Genomic DNA, 16,109 nt, shown 5'->3' on the forward strand with positions numbered 1-16,109 from the left:
TGGATTTTATTTACTATTCATGTGTTAAAGTAAACAAAGTGCTATTAGTAACAATTTTTTATTACTTATCACAGTGAATTTTACCTAAAGGTGTCTCCACAAACAACAATTAATGATTATTTTAAAAATATATATACGTGGAAACACCTTACAGTTACATAAAATACGATTTGTTTACAAAAATAGCAGTTTTTATTATAACGTGTTATTATGAATAAACAATTCATCAAATCTTTGGCAAAATAGCAAACAAGCACAATAACTAGTAGGAAATGACATATTTGCATTGTTTTTGTACTAAATGCAAATTATGTTTATTAGCCCTCATATTTATCTATTAGTCATCCGAAGTGCAATTACATTTCACAATGAATTGTGCCAATTCACCGAACATCTAATAATATGCAGTAACATGTATGTTTTCTATATATTTTCAAGATGTTTTTTAATTTTGCCATTAATGATATAAGAACCCAATTTTTAGGACACTCAAAATGGGTTTTGGAATTCATTGAAATGTTCACAAGTCATAAGTCCAGTAATCTTAATTACCTAGGCAATACAGACATCTTAATCGGGAAACTAGGTACTTATAAAAATATCTCAAATTCAAATTATCAAAACCACTCAGAAATATACATTAGCTCATACTCACCTATAAATACCTTACGCCCCATTATATTGATACAAAATTAAATTAATTTTGTCAACTTATACAAAACATTTATTTGCGACTTTATCATGCAGTAACATGGGCATACACAGCGTTTTTAGACTGGCGGATTTTCCGCACAACTCATTCTAAGCGGCAAAAAATCGATTGTTCCGATCGGAAAGTTCGTCAGTGTGAAAGCGCTGGAATTCTTCACAACTGAATAAACATACATACCTATTGAGTAAACGGCACAATGTTAAATCTAGTCAGCCTTCAAAGCTTTGAAATAATATTCTTATTATTACACTTTACATCAGTAAACTATATCCACAAATCATAGGTTTGGAGGTACAGTCAGCTTCAAAAGTAGGTAGCTGAGAAAATTTAAATTTTCAAAACTTCTAAACACTGTGTTGTCAATAACTTACTAAAATATTCACATACATACTTTGTTTTTAGTTTATGGCACTTGTGATGTTAAGAAATTAACGTTGACTTGTACTTTTGAAGCTGACCATATCTACTTACTAAAATGAAGACAATATTACGTGAATTTAGGTAATCCTCTTACCTATCTACTTATTATAATTATTTTACTGTACTTAATAGATCTTTCAAAAGAACAATTTCATAGCAGAAATCTGTCATTTCAGGAAGTTCATATTATACATACCTACATATCTGTGCTAAGATAAGCTGGTGCGTTGGTATATTTTAAGACAATGAGTGTATTGAAATATTCGTTAGTCTAGCACCAAATACAACACAGCACCTCTAAAATGAATTTAATTCTTGTCTGTGTTGTCGTTTCATTTGCACTTGCCTTACACTAGTTATTAATTTAAATATCCTTATCGTAAGTGTTAATTTAAAAAGTGCCAAAATATATCTTTGGTTTATTCAAAATCAATACCCTGAATATTCACCATCTCTTAATAAATTGGACGCATTTTACCTAATCATGAATCACAATCATGGCGAGCGTATCTCGACATTTCTCATTTGTTATCTGTTTCAACTTCTGTTCGCGTATCATCCTTATTGCGCAGCACTAGCTAAGGAGTGAGTGGCACGCTATCTGGCGCGTGTGGCAAGAATGTAGATGTGAAGATATGGGGAAGATATGGTAACTATGAGATGTCTCTGAGGAGGACGGCGGTGGCGTTCTTGTCAGAGTCAGGGGGTGTGGCCTGCTTGATCTTCTCGGCCTTGGTCTTGGTCTGCGCCACGTTGTGTCGGTGCATCACGTACAGCAGCAGTATGAAGCCGACGAGGAAGCCCGCCAGCCCGCCGCCTATCGTCAGCCATGTGCGCCGCGACGCCTTCGAACTTTGTACCTGAAACATTTCAATATTTAATTAAAGTAAGTATATTATTATATCTACTTAATTTATATAAAAGCGGCCAGAACCATAAAATGTTTGCCTTTCTTGAAAATCACCGAAATATATTTTACCTGTAAGTAATCTGCTTTACACCGGTGGTACGTGGAGTTATAATTCACCATGTCGTCTGGAACTGGACAATTCTCGAACTCTGCAACATGAACAAGAGCGGTTAGATTGATATTTTGTTATCATTCCTAATTATTACATTCTCATGTAAGTACATGTAGGTTTCATGGGGCATTACTTTATATCATACCAACCTCTTGTATTGAGTCTTGAGTAATCTGCTAGTAAGAAGGAAACTCGCTTCTCCTTCAGCCACAAAACAGCAGGCCTCATGTTGCAGAGTTTGATGTTTTCTATAGAGTCCGTCAAGTCCACGTTGACCAGGTTGCACATCCTTGCGAAGTGGTCGACACTGAGAGCGGCGAGGGGGTTGTGCGAGATGTTGTAGAACCGCAACTGCGGCAGGTAGCCCCAGTCCGGCAGGTTCTTTATTTTACAGTCTGACACATCCAAGAGCTCCAGCGGCGCTTTGATTGGTCTCTCTATAACCAGTGGCTCTATAGCCTTGTGAAATATCGGATTACTTCTAAAATACAACTTCCTCAATGACGGCAGCTGAAATATCGAGTTGGGCAGCTCTAGTATGACGTTGTTAGATAAGTCTAGAGTCTGCAAGTTGGTGAAGCGTGAGAGTGCGGTTTCCTCAATGTTGTAGATGTGGTTATCTGCGAGGTACAGGAACTTGATGCTCGTGTAACTAGACATCATTTCTTCGGTCAATTCCTGGAGCTTGTTATCACTGAAGTCCAGGATCTGGAAAATACAAACAGTTAAATTATTATCGGATGAATTTAGGTCATATAAAAATGACAGTAAAATAGGTTAGTAGATACAATGAATTTACCTCAATACCGCTTTTTAAGTTAGGTATCTTATTGAGCCCCCGCCCCGCGCAGTGGGCCCCGTACATTTCGTACGCGTACTCGTAGGTGCAGTGGCGCGGCTGCGCTCCCAGTGCTTCGATCTCTGTCATCTCCTTGCTTCGTGCGCACACGCATGACAGCGCCATCACGAAGAATATTTCGTATATTCTGAAAAAGTAACACATCGTAATTAACACAAAGGCCACAGCTGAATTAATATAAAAACTGGCCCTCGCAGCCGTAACTTGTAAAATCAATAGCTAGTATTTGATCAGATGTATGACTGCATAAAAATGTTTATGTAGCCCTATATGTACATGTGCATGTTTAAAATTTCGGCCGAGTTCGGCGTTAGCCGACAGCGCATATTTTTTCACACCTTGCGTTCCGAAGAACTCGTGACGAACGAGGTCCTTTCGTTATTACCAGCTGAACGTCAAGGATGAGGTCAGTGTGACCCAAATCTGCACCTCAAACACCGAGGCGCACTGAAAATACGCAGCTCCAAGACGCTGCTGTACGACTCTGCTTATGGCAGACCGCATGCCGTCCCGCAGGCGTCCCGTGAAAAGGGAGAGAAGAGTCCAAGATACGATTAAAGTGATGGAGACCGACCCAGACGACGTGCTAACTTACTAAGCATCGCAATCTACCATCAGTGATCTATGTAGTGATGTAGCAGAATTCCAAAACTGAATGTAGGTCACACGTGCCTGCCAGCAGCGACAACACACGCCACGGACAGGTCAACGTATCGCTGCTGAGCACCGCGTCAGCAAAATTGCATTGGTCGCCGGTCGCGCTCCTGCTAGCGATGCTTAACTGTGCCCCGCGTCTCCTGTCGTGGGGACGCCGATATATGCAAGCACGTTGAAGCCTAGACATGTTTACTCGCCTGTCGTAAAGAAAGACCCCGTTCAACAGCAACCCAAGGCTATTGTGGGAATCCAGAATCACCCTGACGTAACCCAAAGAACGGTTCATCTTAAACCCGGGAACTGAACAAAGGGACGGCTGATGCAGATGGTTTCGTCAAGGTAGAGAGGAAAAAAGAAGAAGCCATCTACCCGAAACCAATGTAAAAACTGCATTGAGGTATTCATTATTGCGAGAGGTTAGGAGCCACCAAACAGTGCAACACGAGACCGTCTTCACGTGTCAAAACGTAGATTTTTAATAGATTATTGTTATTTTGATATGTATTAGTAGATTATAAGTAGGTATTGTAATGTTAATTATTTATGTAGGTTTAGTATTTTTATGGGCCCTAGTTACCTCATTTACATGAACAGGAGTAAATAAATGTGTGTGTAGGCAATAGGCATGGTATAGAGATATAAAGATGAGTTGTGTAAGGACGGGAAGCAGTAGGCTGATCTATTTCCCTAGGTACCTACTCCATTCATTGGACAAGTTATCTGAAGTTTATCTTATACTTTCCCCGTGGTATAGGTAGATTTAACAATTTTTGTATCAAGTAATAAGAAAATAATATAAGTAGGTAATATTGTAAAGCTGAAGAGTTTTCATGTTTATTCTACTTTTTATCCAGTGAACATAATAGTTTCCACTGAAACAAAGGAAAGGCTTTTAGGTTATTGACTCTGTTTTAGGTTATTTACTGTTATTAACCAGTGAGTCATCGATAAATCTTTCAATCAATTTTATATTACTCGTAAGTGCCAATTGTTTTATTAAAGCTACCAACTTTACAAATTACTTCTTGAAATGGCGTTCCTCTTTGAATTGAAAACATTTTCCTAGTCTAATCGAGCTAGTCTGTCTTCTCTGGTTCTGCTGATCGTGTATTTACAAATACCTACTAGAGCTTACAGCGACGGGCTGGATTAATAAATAAGTTACATGTCCATTAGGTACACCTATGTATGTATGAAAATATTTTCTACTTAGATTATTCTTTACGTTCTCCTACTCAGCTGAGTTATAAATAATGTCTACAGGACGTTCTTTTAGATCATTTATATTAATAGCTATTATGAGTTCTGCATATCGGTGCGAGCGCATCTCGGGGTCGCCGGGTCAAATGAAGGATATTAACATTTTTCTCCGTATGGGTTATCAGCTTTCCTGACCTTAGATTGCTATGTTGCTGCTACCTACGTGTAGGTAGTTTCTTTCCTATTTCTTTTAATATAATTATCTTGTTACACCCGAAAGTTTTGGTATATCCATGAGATAAATTGTTTCATAATGTAAATGGCTGGTACCTAATAGAGGAACTTCGATGTCTGAGTAGTTAAACATCCACAGAAAGCGGACCCGATCGTTTAAATAGAGGGGAGTCCAAAAGGTTAAGCTACGTGGAATTCTCTAATCTGTGGATAAGTTGTAGTTAGGGACGCTGCGGCGATCAGTAAATGGGGACCATTATTTAGTGTCATAGGTATTCTTCTGTCTGAAAACACGGTTCTATAATGTAGAAAACAAACAACTTTTCTACATGATGCCAGTGCTGTGAGTGATGTGACCGTGTTTCAATTTCCACATTTGTTACGAAAACTGTACATAAACCTACTTATATCTTAAACACATTGCGATAAAAAACAGCATAGATATCATCACTGATAGCGCTACGTTATCATCATTAATTATAAGTGCTTTATGCATGTAAAGCGGAAAATGTTATCTTAAATAGCACAATAAAGTTAAAATTAAGAATTGTTTAGAAATTTCAGGAAATGAAATTGTCATTTTTGACAGACCCCTAAATGATAATGATATATTATGCAAATGATATATGCAGATTTCTTATATCTGCATATGATCTGCATGTAACATAGATTTTACTTACCTACTTAATTAATTAGTAAATTGTCTAAACCTTTTAAATATTGAGATGCTGACTGCATGCAATTAATGGTACCTAAATAGTGAAACAGGCTTCTCAGTGACTGCTCAGCTGTTGAGCTTATGCGCTACCAATGACTCCTGAGCCTTCCAACGAAATCTAAACTTGGTTTATAAACATGACACTTATTGCACTCCACACAATTATCAACATGGATACGATTATCATGGGCGCAAATAGTACTAGCAATTAGTGTCTCATGTCACGGCCAAGATTCAAGTTTCTGGGTCTTTGCCCTGGTAACATGAGCCTCATAGAACACTACCTTGTAGATGTCGTGTTGTTTAGCGGGAATTACCGGCTGGGAATTCTTCAGACACGTCTTGTTCTGTTCTAATCTAACTATACCTACTAACTAGAGGTATATCAGCGTTTGCAAATTTATTCAAAGTTTGTCAACTGGGATTAGGTATAGAGGTAGGCATCTGTGTTTCTGAAATTTCTTTTTCAGGTCTAGTCATAAAGCACGCAGCCACTGTGTGGTTTCGTTGTCTTAGACTATCATAATTATATTAGGTTAGTAAATAATTATGTTTCTGCCTAATGCCTAAATGTTTTTTGCCTACTTAATTCCAGAAAGTGGGTTGAGTCTGATTAAGTGATGAGTCTATCTGCTACAAAGTAAATAAGTAGGTACCTTAAAATTACTCATTTGATTACACACATTACGATGGCGGTATGTGAATAAACACGGAAACAGTTTCCTGAAACAAATATCGTTTTTACCGTGCTCTGTCCCACACACCTGTAATTTGTTGACGTCATATGGTGACATTGTAAAATTACTTGGTGATTCTTACTTTATGTTAGCGGAGATAATGAAAATAATGGGGGCTAAATAATATGAAATTAGATGGGTTAAAGTAATGCAATAATAAACGTGGTGCACCGGGTAATGAATGGAATCCTCGTGATGTGTCAAGCGGGGCGAGCGCGGGAGTCGCGCTCTTGTCACTTCGCTCACAGCCGCTTTTGTTGATGTTGTTAGGCAAATTGCTACTTGCTTCCTACGTGCTGTGATACATGAAAATATCTCACACACCACTGACATCCGGCAGGTATATCTACCCACAGAAATCACAGGCATCATTGCCGCATACGCGCACGTTATCGGAAATTAAACCAAGTCTGGTTTCATTTAAAATGTATGTCTGTTATGTTTACTCATCGTTGTCTCAACTTATAACAGTATAGATAACTTTATCAACTCGTTAATCACTTTAAAAACAAACACCGTTGCAACAACAGAGAAGAAGACTGCAAGTTTACCCATGACCTTATTTTTAATCGAACATGTAATTGACCATGTCCTAAATACGACGAAGATTTTCGTCAAAACTCTATGGCAGGTGTAATTCTTGATAGTAGGTACTTTGTCTATAGAGATAGACAGATAAAATGTGTTACTAATAATTTGGCGACGTTCAAGATAAAGACCAAGGTGAAGAAAATGGAAAGATAGGCAGGTGGGTACATGAACGTGAACTGTCGTCAGTTGATAAGGGCTCTTTATTTCTAATGCTTGTTTATATCATAGCTAAGCCTAACAGATTCATAAATTGCTTAATAGTTTCCTATCAAATTGATAACGAGTTGGTATGTAAGCTTCATCTGCCTGGCCTTTTTCTCAAGTAAGTAGGTTATAGGTATATGTTGGGGTAGGCTTCCAATATCTTCTCATGCAGCAGAGTGCTGCAAGAAATATACTTATGTACGTTTTCTTTCTGGCTTCTGAATATGTTATGACTCTTAAAAATGTAGGTAAAATAAATTACCCCAATTGAACGGTTCATATAGGTCACACATCTACAAATGATTGCTTCTAGATTCTTACTTCCTTTAATTTTACTGTATTAAACTGGTGATCTATACTGAATTTCCACGGATTTCACAGATATACAGACAACGCTAAAGGCAAATTGTTATTTATATCACACCAACAGTTGGAAGTAGATGAAGTCGTAAACACCAAGTTTGGCGAACTGTCTCGCAATATGCAAGGGTCTCTGTCAACCGTCTTAATTGTGCAGAGGTCAAATTAATTCCGTTTAATTGTCTACTCGGGCTCTCCAGGCCTCTGAGATAAGACGGGAAAATACAAAAGCAAATGATTCACTGCAGTTATTGGAACAATAATACATTCCAAGAAGTTCGATGTCAGCTAATTTCTTGTTATCTATTTCAACTTTCAGACCGCGGCTGAAATGACTCTACAATCATAACGTGAGTTTGAGCTCGTAAAAAAGTATAAAGATGAATGGGAGTACGCACATTACAAAGACGAGGTATCTAGCCGGTATTAGACTGGCTGAAAACTTCGATTTAAATATACTTATATTTTCTTAAATAAAATTGTCAACCATTGGGTCTACTGTCCATCTACTGTTTAGTCTGTATTATGTGGGTACTCTTATTGTTATTTGAGTTTCTTCGATTTAATTACTACTTATATCCTTATCCAAAATGATCCAGTGACATTTCAAGTTATTGTGCTAAGCGTGAGCCGATAGGTTCATTCAACGGAAGCTATTGAGAGACACTCCTGCGCAACGAGCGTGGCGGCCCCAATTGTCTGATTGATCTTTATGATGCGTCCACGCTCCACGCCCCTGCCACTGTTCCAGAAAGGATTGATTCAAGTGCACTATTTTTAAATTTTGATTGACTACCTTCGCAGATTGAAATAAGTAAGTAGGTAGAGGTATATCGGTTAAATTAGAAAATTGCCAACCACTTCGCTGGTTTTGATAATGGACTTTGGACAGAAAGTTAATCATAATATCTGCCTAACCTTTTCCCAACTAAATTGGGGTCTACTGTTTCCAGTCTAACTAACCGAAAGCAACTAGGTACCAGAGTACTCCATGAAGCAGGTCCCAAACTGAAGTCTCCGCAACCCAGTTTGTTGTTAGAGTTTCTGGATTCTGTTAGGGGTAAATGTTATTTCAAACACTGACAAAATGTTCATGACAAGACGGCCACAGAATGAACACGCCAATAAATTGATTTACCTTGAGATCGAGATGTCCTGTGTAGTGTACATTATATAATTTCCTCTAAATATAGATATATGAAAAGGCCCTAAGAATTTTTCCTGCAGGATTCTTTAATTATGGCAATAGATAGGTACCTATCCTAGGTTGCTAGATCTGACGCACACTGGCCTCATTTTTACTAACAAAACATTTTCAGGTAATTCAGCATATAAACAGTGAGTGAGTAGAACCATATCTCGGTATCGATGTGACTTCTTTACGAAATAAATGTTGCTGTGTATGTAGATAAGATCAATGCGTATTTCGTATGATGACTCAACCGGAACGTGGTGTAATGCGTGACAAAAGTATTTTTCAGGAATTTTATGAATACCTTCCTCCTTTGACATACAGTAAACAAACATAACTTAATCTTTAGTGAGGATAATTCAACTATGAACCCAGCTTAGGTACCTACATGAAAGTTGTAATAAACTTGCAGGTTTTTCCTATTTTGGTACCCATTTCAATAAACAGTTTCATAATGAGACATAAAATAATATTACCTAGTAAGTAAAAGAATAGCTAACTCTTCGTGAAGAAACAACGCTAAAAATACTTTGGCTTATTTGCTCTAAGAAAATAGTGCTACAGTGGAGGTTAATACCGCCCGCCCGTAAATACCGAAGTAACTATATTAAGGTAACCTGAACTTATAGGTACGTAATGTGTTTCTGGATATGACCTATGCTAATGACGTTATTTTAGGGCGACATTGGGTGAATGTTTTGAAATGACCATTACCTAATTAAGAGCACCTAAGCATGAATGAGATTCGTACCTAACTGTTGTGTACTTGATTATTTTAAGATGGCAACAAAAATCTGATTCCTCAAGCCTTTCTGGACAAAAGCAAGTAAGTAGGTAAGGTGTTTGCTTGCCAACAGCTAAGAAGCAACCGTAAAGCAGCGTCAGCAAAGATAAAGGCTGAGGGTAACCAGCAGCCTACTGGACTGTTATTCGTGGGCTTCCTGTTACAGCCTTTTTATCGTCCCACTGCTGGGCACAGAGGCCTCCTCTCACACGGAGAAGGATCAAGCCTTAATAATGGGCTTCGTGGGCTTATGATAATATAATGACGATGATGATAGGAACAGTGATTATAATTCATATCCAATTCTATCCAGTCACAAAAAGAATTGCTGGTGGCACTGTCACAATCATCTATCCAAGATATTCTGTGGCCAATGATATCGAGTTTACACGCCAACGTAGGTGCCTGTATCAATTTAAGAGGTACCTAAATACTGTATTCTTTGATTGCACAATCTTAGGAACATTTGTTAGTTGGATGGGGTAATTAGGTACCTATACTAACGATAGTGAATTATCGAACGCTCGAAAAGTGATAACCATTTAGAAACTTTTGTAATCGAATTCAAAGGCCTAATTTAAAAAGGAGTCTTCAAATTTTGCTCATTTCACTAAATTAAATAATTTCGTGGACTGATTTGGTGAGTTGTAGAATATTCCGGAACGGAGGCTGTGAGGAGAATGTGACAGATTTATTTGGATGAAGGATCCTTATCCTATCCATTGTGGACCTCAAAAATTATAGTGATTTTCCTTATGCTCTTCTCTTAGATTTATAGGAATAACAAAAACATGAAAAAGAAGTACCTGAACATCTTGTCGTTTCCTTAATTTATTAACTTCACTAAAAACTCTTGATTCAATAAAGCACTTGGTGGGTGTCAGTTCACCAGCACATGTTCACAACACAAGCACGACAGATAGAGTTGAATATCGCGATGCACTACAGTCGGGACACGGACTCGCCACTAGGGAGCTGCAATCAGCGACGGAAGACATTCGTTGAATTGATTCAATTAGAGCCACAGAGCAGCGGCTCAGATGTCGCCCACAGCCGAGAGATGCTCCTGCCGCGGCGGTGGATCAACTGATAGTGACGCTGTAATCTTTTATCAGAACGTCCTTCTGCGCCCAAGCACCCTGTGTCTAGTACCACCACTAGTGTGAGACAATGACGGCGCGGCCGCGGCCGATCGTTCGGGCCAGATAGGTAGCTACCACAATGCGATACCGCTCATATCTGAATGCTCCGATTGGTTCGTCGATTATGTTTATTCTGTAATAGTTTCTCTGTTTGTCAAGTAAATGGACGTCTTTGTTTTGATATGATGTATATATTGAACACCGATAAGGAGTCCAGTAATGAATTTATAACGAGCTCATTAGATAAGTACCTACTCGGGTATTTACGCGGATTGACAAAAAAATGATAATTAATAAGCTTCTTAATTGCACAGTGACGACTAATAAAAGTTACCAGTTAGATAAATCTATTTAGGCCAGGCTGCCTAACTTATTCTTCCTTCTCATTTCTACATTTTCTATTTACTTAGTTTCATAGCTACTTGTATTGAAACGAAGTCTTTAAGTGCTTCCAATTGAATAATAGCTTTATAGCGCAAGAACGGATGATTTCGTCGTCTTGTCATATTCGCATGCTGGGAAACACAACTGTTAATTAGACAAGGAATGTGTAGGTAGGTCAGTAGTTATTTAAACTTTATGCTGGCCAAAACAGCAGGAATAATATGTCTACGTAGGCGTTCCCACGTGATGTGAATGTTGAGACAAAGACAATATTAGTGGGTATATATGTCGTACAAGGGTACCTATTAATTTTAGTTTCTGAAGCTAAAACATTAAGCTATTACGAACTATAACGGTTCAGTTATCATTATCGTATCATACTTACCTAGTTAAGCGGTTCAACCCACCCTTAATGTAATTGTGAGAGAAAAACGTTTAAAACGTATCGTTATCATAGATGTGTTGCGAAAATGTTTTATCATATTGATCTGAAATCTGAGGTAGGTATCTAAGATTTGATTTGGTTGTAAAACTTATAACGAAAGTCTAGTCTAGTCTTCAGTTTCTGCATTTTTTAAATTATGGCGCGTGAGCGCTCGATTTTAGTAATGTTGCCAGCAGTCAAATTAAGTGAAGCTAAAAAATCCGTAACACTGCTTGTGTTATAGATAATTATTATTATAATTTAACATAATTTCAAATGGATACAATATTTTTTTTAAGGTTGAAAACAATATAATTAATTATTGATTTTTGAAAAATAACTCGACTAAACTAATACATCTAACATCCCTATTTTATTACTAATAATTTTGACATTTGACAATGACAGTTTTGAGTTTGACGAGACGTTTGCGGCTTTTTGGTTGTGTAGCACCTTGGTGTAAACAAATTAATTTATAAATCAGTAAATGTTCTCCTTGTTACGTTTTCTGTAATAACAATGAATGCCACGAGTTTATATGTTTCTACTTGTCGCTTAATAATATTGGCTGACGCGGCAGACAAGTCTTCATGGACAGATTTGTTTCGTTTAGTTCCTTATTTACGACAATCTTTATCTTGTACAGTGTGTGGTAACTTATTGAAGGAGCCCTATACACCAACGAGCGCCAGCTGCCAACATCATGTTTGTAAAAAGTGTAAAGGTGGAAGAAAAAAACTAAAGCCTTCTTGTAGTTGGTGCAAAGATTATGAAAGTTATGGTGAGAACTTACAACTACGTATACTTCTGCAGTGTTATAAGAAATTGTGCGAGTATTTTATGGGTACAGACGTGTACAAAACATTATTGGACGAGGACGAAATTGCGGCAGGAGTTAATGGGGGCACTGTAGCCAGTTCAGGTTTAATAGACTTAATACAAGAAGGGGCTGGCTTTTCTGACGACTATAAGAGCACAGCGGGGCTCTCTAAGTCGGCGTACAGTATTTTACCTTGTGTATATACTAACTCGGCCGGCACACAGACCCACGCTGCGTCTACATCCAGTAACTCTGAAACTAGATCCTCCAAAGGCTCACCAAACTCTAGGTCAACCTCTAATGGATCGCCACTGTACTCTGTTATGTATGCAGGCTCTGGAAATAAAATTACTATTAAGAGAAAAAATATTGATGACACAGATTCTCATGAATCAGGATCAAGCCGGGAGAGTAAAGTAAGTAACATATTTATAAACTTGACATTGATGGCTTACAAGCATGCATTAGTTGCTGTATTGAATATGAACAATTGTATGGGGTAAGAAAAATAATGATTCAACTTTTTTAAATTTCAGTCAAATCAATTAGGTTTTAAGAAGCCATCAAATAGGTCTCGCAATTCTGCCAGTAGTAAAAGAAAAGGTTGTAGATGTGGCAATGCCACGGCTACTCCAGGCAAGTTGACATGCTGTGGCCAACGGTGTCCCTGTTATGTGGAGAGCAAACCATGCACTGAGTGCAAATGTAAAGGCTGTAGAAACCCACACAGACCTGATGGGATGAAGGTAACGTTTTATAATTTTTTATAAATGAATTTAATATTCAGAAATAAAATTCTACTACATTATGAGCACACCCACTACTGTATAAATGTACATCCCATTCATTAGAAAAATCAAGTGTATTTATTTTTACATTAGAGCAGTTTAAACAAAACAGTGCATATATTTGTATAACTAACAATATTGTGTACTAAATGTTCCAGGTTCGGCCGCATATACCTCAACTAGACAGCATTCAGCTGACACTAAACACTAACCCTGACACGTCACCATCATGCTCAGGGTCTTTGGACAGCCTAGATACTGATACCCTTACCATGGAGGCCATGGAAGAATCTCTCAATTACACTGCCGATCTCAAGTCTTCCAATATTAAAGGTATGCAAAAAACTTAGCAACAATTTGTAGCAGTTCAGATTCTAAAATATAATACAATTTTAAACCATCAATTTACTACTGTTACAGTATACACAAGTCAGCTACAAGAGGTGTCTCCGTCCTTACCTGCCACCATTATGATGGACGAAGAGTTTGCTGGCTCCGGAGAGGAGGAGATGAGCTCGCCTCACGAGTACGCGCTCGCGTCGCCGCACGACATGCATGACATGCACGATATGCATGACATGGATGACATGCATGACATGCATGACATGCATGACTTGGACGACCGCGACCAGTCGCCGCTGTCGCCTTCCTCGCATGATGTCAACAGTGACATCGAGGTGGATGTATGACACCAACTCTCCCTCGCGAGTGACTAGAACTGCCTACCAACTTGCATACTGACACTAGTGCTCAGAATAACCCTGCAGTGCTTCTCTGCCTCCTGATAGTCACCGACAGTGGTACTGCTAGTCATATGCGTGTCTCACTGGTATTAGCTGTAAGTTTACGTTTGTACCGTAGGACAGTTTCTGTTGTATGCTACAGTATAAATTATTGTATTGCTGCTGGATTGATAGCTGGAACAATTCTATATCTCGAGTGATTGGAATTATTTGTTGGGTCCATCGAATTTAACATAATAGACATTGTGTGTTTAGGTTTAGCAGATACTTAACTGAGTACTTAACTATCCAAAGTATAATGTCTCATGTGAACAATGAGAAAGATATATTCACTCATTAACATAGAGAATATAGTTAATGTTAGTATTCCTAATTTCGGTTAAATTATTATTATGGACGTATGATCGTAATAAGAATACTTAGTGTGACTAGCTTTTACAATATTAGCTTGATAGTATTTTACTTTTTTAATTCTGTATCATATATTTTACTAGATTTATATTTTAAGATATAAGATATATGATTTTAAAATATTGAAATGGTCTTAAAATGTTGTATTGTTTTAGTGAACTATCTCATAAAAGATTCAATAGAATCACGTTATTACCCAAACCCTAAAATTACGTTAAATGCATAATTAACTGCGTAAGTAATAAGTATGTGTCACATCACATAGGTATCTAGGTTAATATCAAAATGAATGAATTGTCATTCCAAAGATTTCTTTTAATTCTCGACTTTCGAAAATATTATTTATTACCTTTACTTGATACTGTTGTATATAATTATTTCTTAGACTTGAACGTAAAGCTGTTTTACCATTAATAATTTTGCATTAAATCAATTTGCGTAATTCATTCCTCTATAATGTTGATGTCGCGTCGTTTTAAAATCGTTTCAATATAACTAGCAATCAAGATATTTTTTATGATTTACATATGATTTTATTATTTAATATAATACTTATAATAAAAAGACATGAAGTAACTATTAAATTAAGAACAAAATGATTATTCTGAATTGTTTCCATTAGTTATCCACAATATAATATTATATGAATGACTACAAAGTAAACTGTGATATTGCTGTCACCTTTCGTTTGAAATGTCACAATTTGTTCCGCATAGAACTTTGATAATTATATAAAATCATGCTTAGATTAATAACGGCACTGGAGTACAAAAGTTTTATAGGTCTTACTGTAACGTTAATGTCGAATAATATAATAAAGCAATTATTATCGTCTCGTCAGCAAGCGATGAAATTAAAAGTATTTTTTGTTACCTTTAGACTTTTATTTACATACCCAAAGCTACAATCATAAAGTTAAATTAAATTAATTAAAATATAATAATCAACAAGAAATATTAGATAGATACCAATAAAATTAATTACACTTGGTCAGTTTTGGTGGGAGTCAGTTCAGGGATGGAATTCCAGACTCTTTCGAATTCCCTGTTCAGAGCAGTGATGAGAGCTGGGTCGGAGGAGAGCAGCGTGGCGTCGCGGTTGCAGTTGAGCCGCGCCGTGTCGTAGTCGAGCGCGCCCAGCGCCGCCACCGCGTCGCCCGCGCACCCGTCCACCAACACGAACTCGTGCGCCAGCCGCACCGCCGGCTTCATCACCTTCACCTCTATCCCGTTCTGAGCAAACAACTGCAGGTTATGGAAGTCCTCGCTGCTATGTATGACAATCCTCACGCTCACTTTATTCTTTTGACGGACACTGATCAGACATTTGGTCAAGGTATCGCTGGTGAGGCTGGGCACGCACACGTCGACACTGCTGCTCGCGTGAAGTATGACGTAGTAAATACAAAGCAAGTTGTTCAAGCCTATTTGTTTCTGATGCTCTTCGTTCTCTGCTCCGTACAGCAATATTTCGTTGATAGCGCTATCACATTGATTGTTTCTCCTTATTCTTAACATTTTTAGACCAAGTTCATAAATTAGCGATCCACCATTGCTCAAAGCTGACTTCCAGGCTGATAAATTCATTTTTTTAAATATATTTGTACGCGCGACCTTTATAACATTGGCAATTGATTACTTACTCAAAAGAAAGGGTGGGTAGGCAGGTCCATAGAGAATAAGTTTGTATCCTACCCACATAAAAAAT

The 16,109-nt window shown here is 37.7% G+C and overlaps 3 protein-coding genes across 3 annotated transcripts; 1 reads left to right on the forward strand and 2 right to left on the reverse strand.

The window, feature by feature from the left end:
* Positions 1-169: 169 nt before the first annotated feature.
* Positions 170-10,985, reverse strand: LOC110378919 (leucine-rich repeat transmembrane neuronal protein 1). The gene is made up of 5 exons (XM_064043609.1): positions 10,497-10,985; positions 2,954-3,140; positions 2,304-2,862; positions 2,112-2,191; positions 170-1,992 (listed from the first exon to the last, which is right to left on the reverse strand). The coding sequence occupies exons 1-5, from the start codon at positions 10,502-10,504 to the stop codon at positions 1,786-1,788; spliced, it is 1,041 nt and encodes a 346-aa protein (XP_063899679.1). The 5' UTR covers positions 10,505-10,985; the 3' UTR covers positions 170-1,785.
* Positions 10,986-12,027: 1,042 nt separating this feature from the next.
* LOC110378929 (E3 ubiquitin-protein ligase MSL2) lies at positions 12,028-15,274 on the forward strand. The gene is made up of 4 exons (XM_021338386.3): positions 12,028-12,876; positions 12,997-13,206; positions 13,407-13,581; positions 13,669-15,274. The coding sequence occupies exons 1-4, from the start codon at positions 12,160-12,162 to the stop codon at positions 13,935-13,937; spliced, it is 1,371 nt and encodes a 456-aa protein (XP_021194061.3). The 5' UTR covers positions 12,028-12,159; the 3' UTR covers positions 13,938-15,274.
* LOC110378931 (uncharacterized) lies at positions 15,264-16,105 on the reverse strand. Its single transcript, XM_021338389.3, has one exon. The coding sequence runs from the start codon at positions 15,986-15,988 to the stop codon at positions 15,383-15,385; it is 606 nt and encodes a 201-aa protein (XP_021194064.3). The 5' UTR covers positions 15,989-16,105; the 3' UTR covers positions 15,264-15,382.
* Positions 16,106-16,109: the final 4 nt, after the last annotated feature.

The sequence above is a fragment of the Helicoverpa armigera genome, chromosome 3 (genome assembly GCF_030705265.1).
Source record: "Helicoverpa armigera isolate CAAS_96S chromosome 3, ASM3070526v1, whole genome shotgun sequence".
Lineage (NCBI taxonomy): Eukaryota > Metazoa > Arthropoda > Insecta > Lepidoptera > Noctuidae > Helicoverpa > Helicoverpa armigera.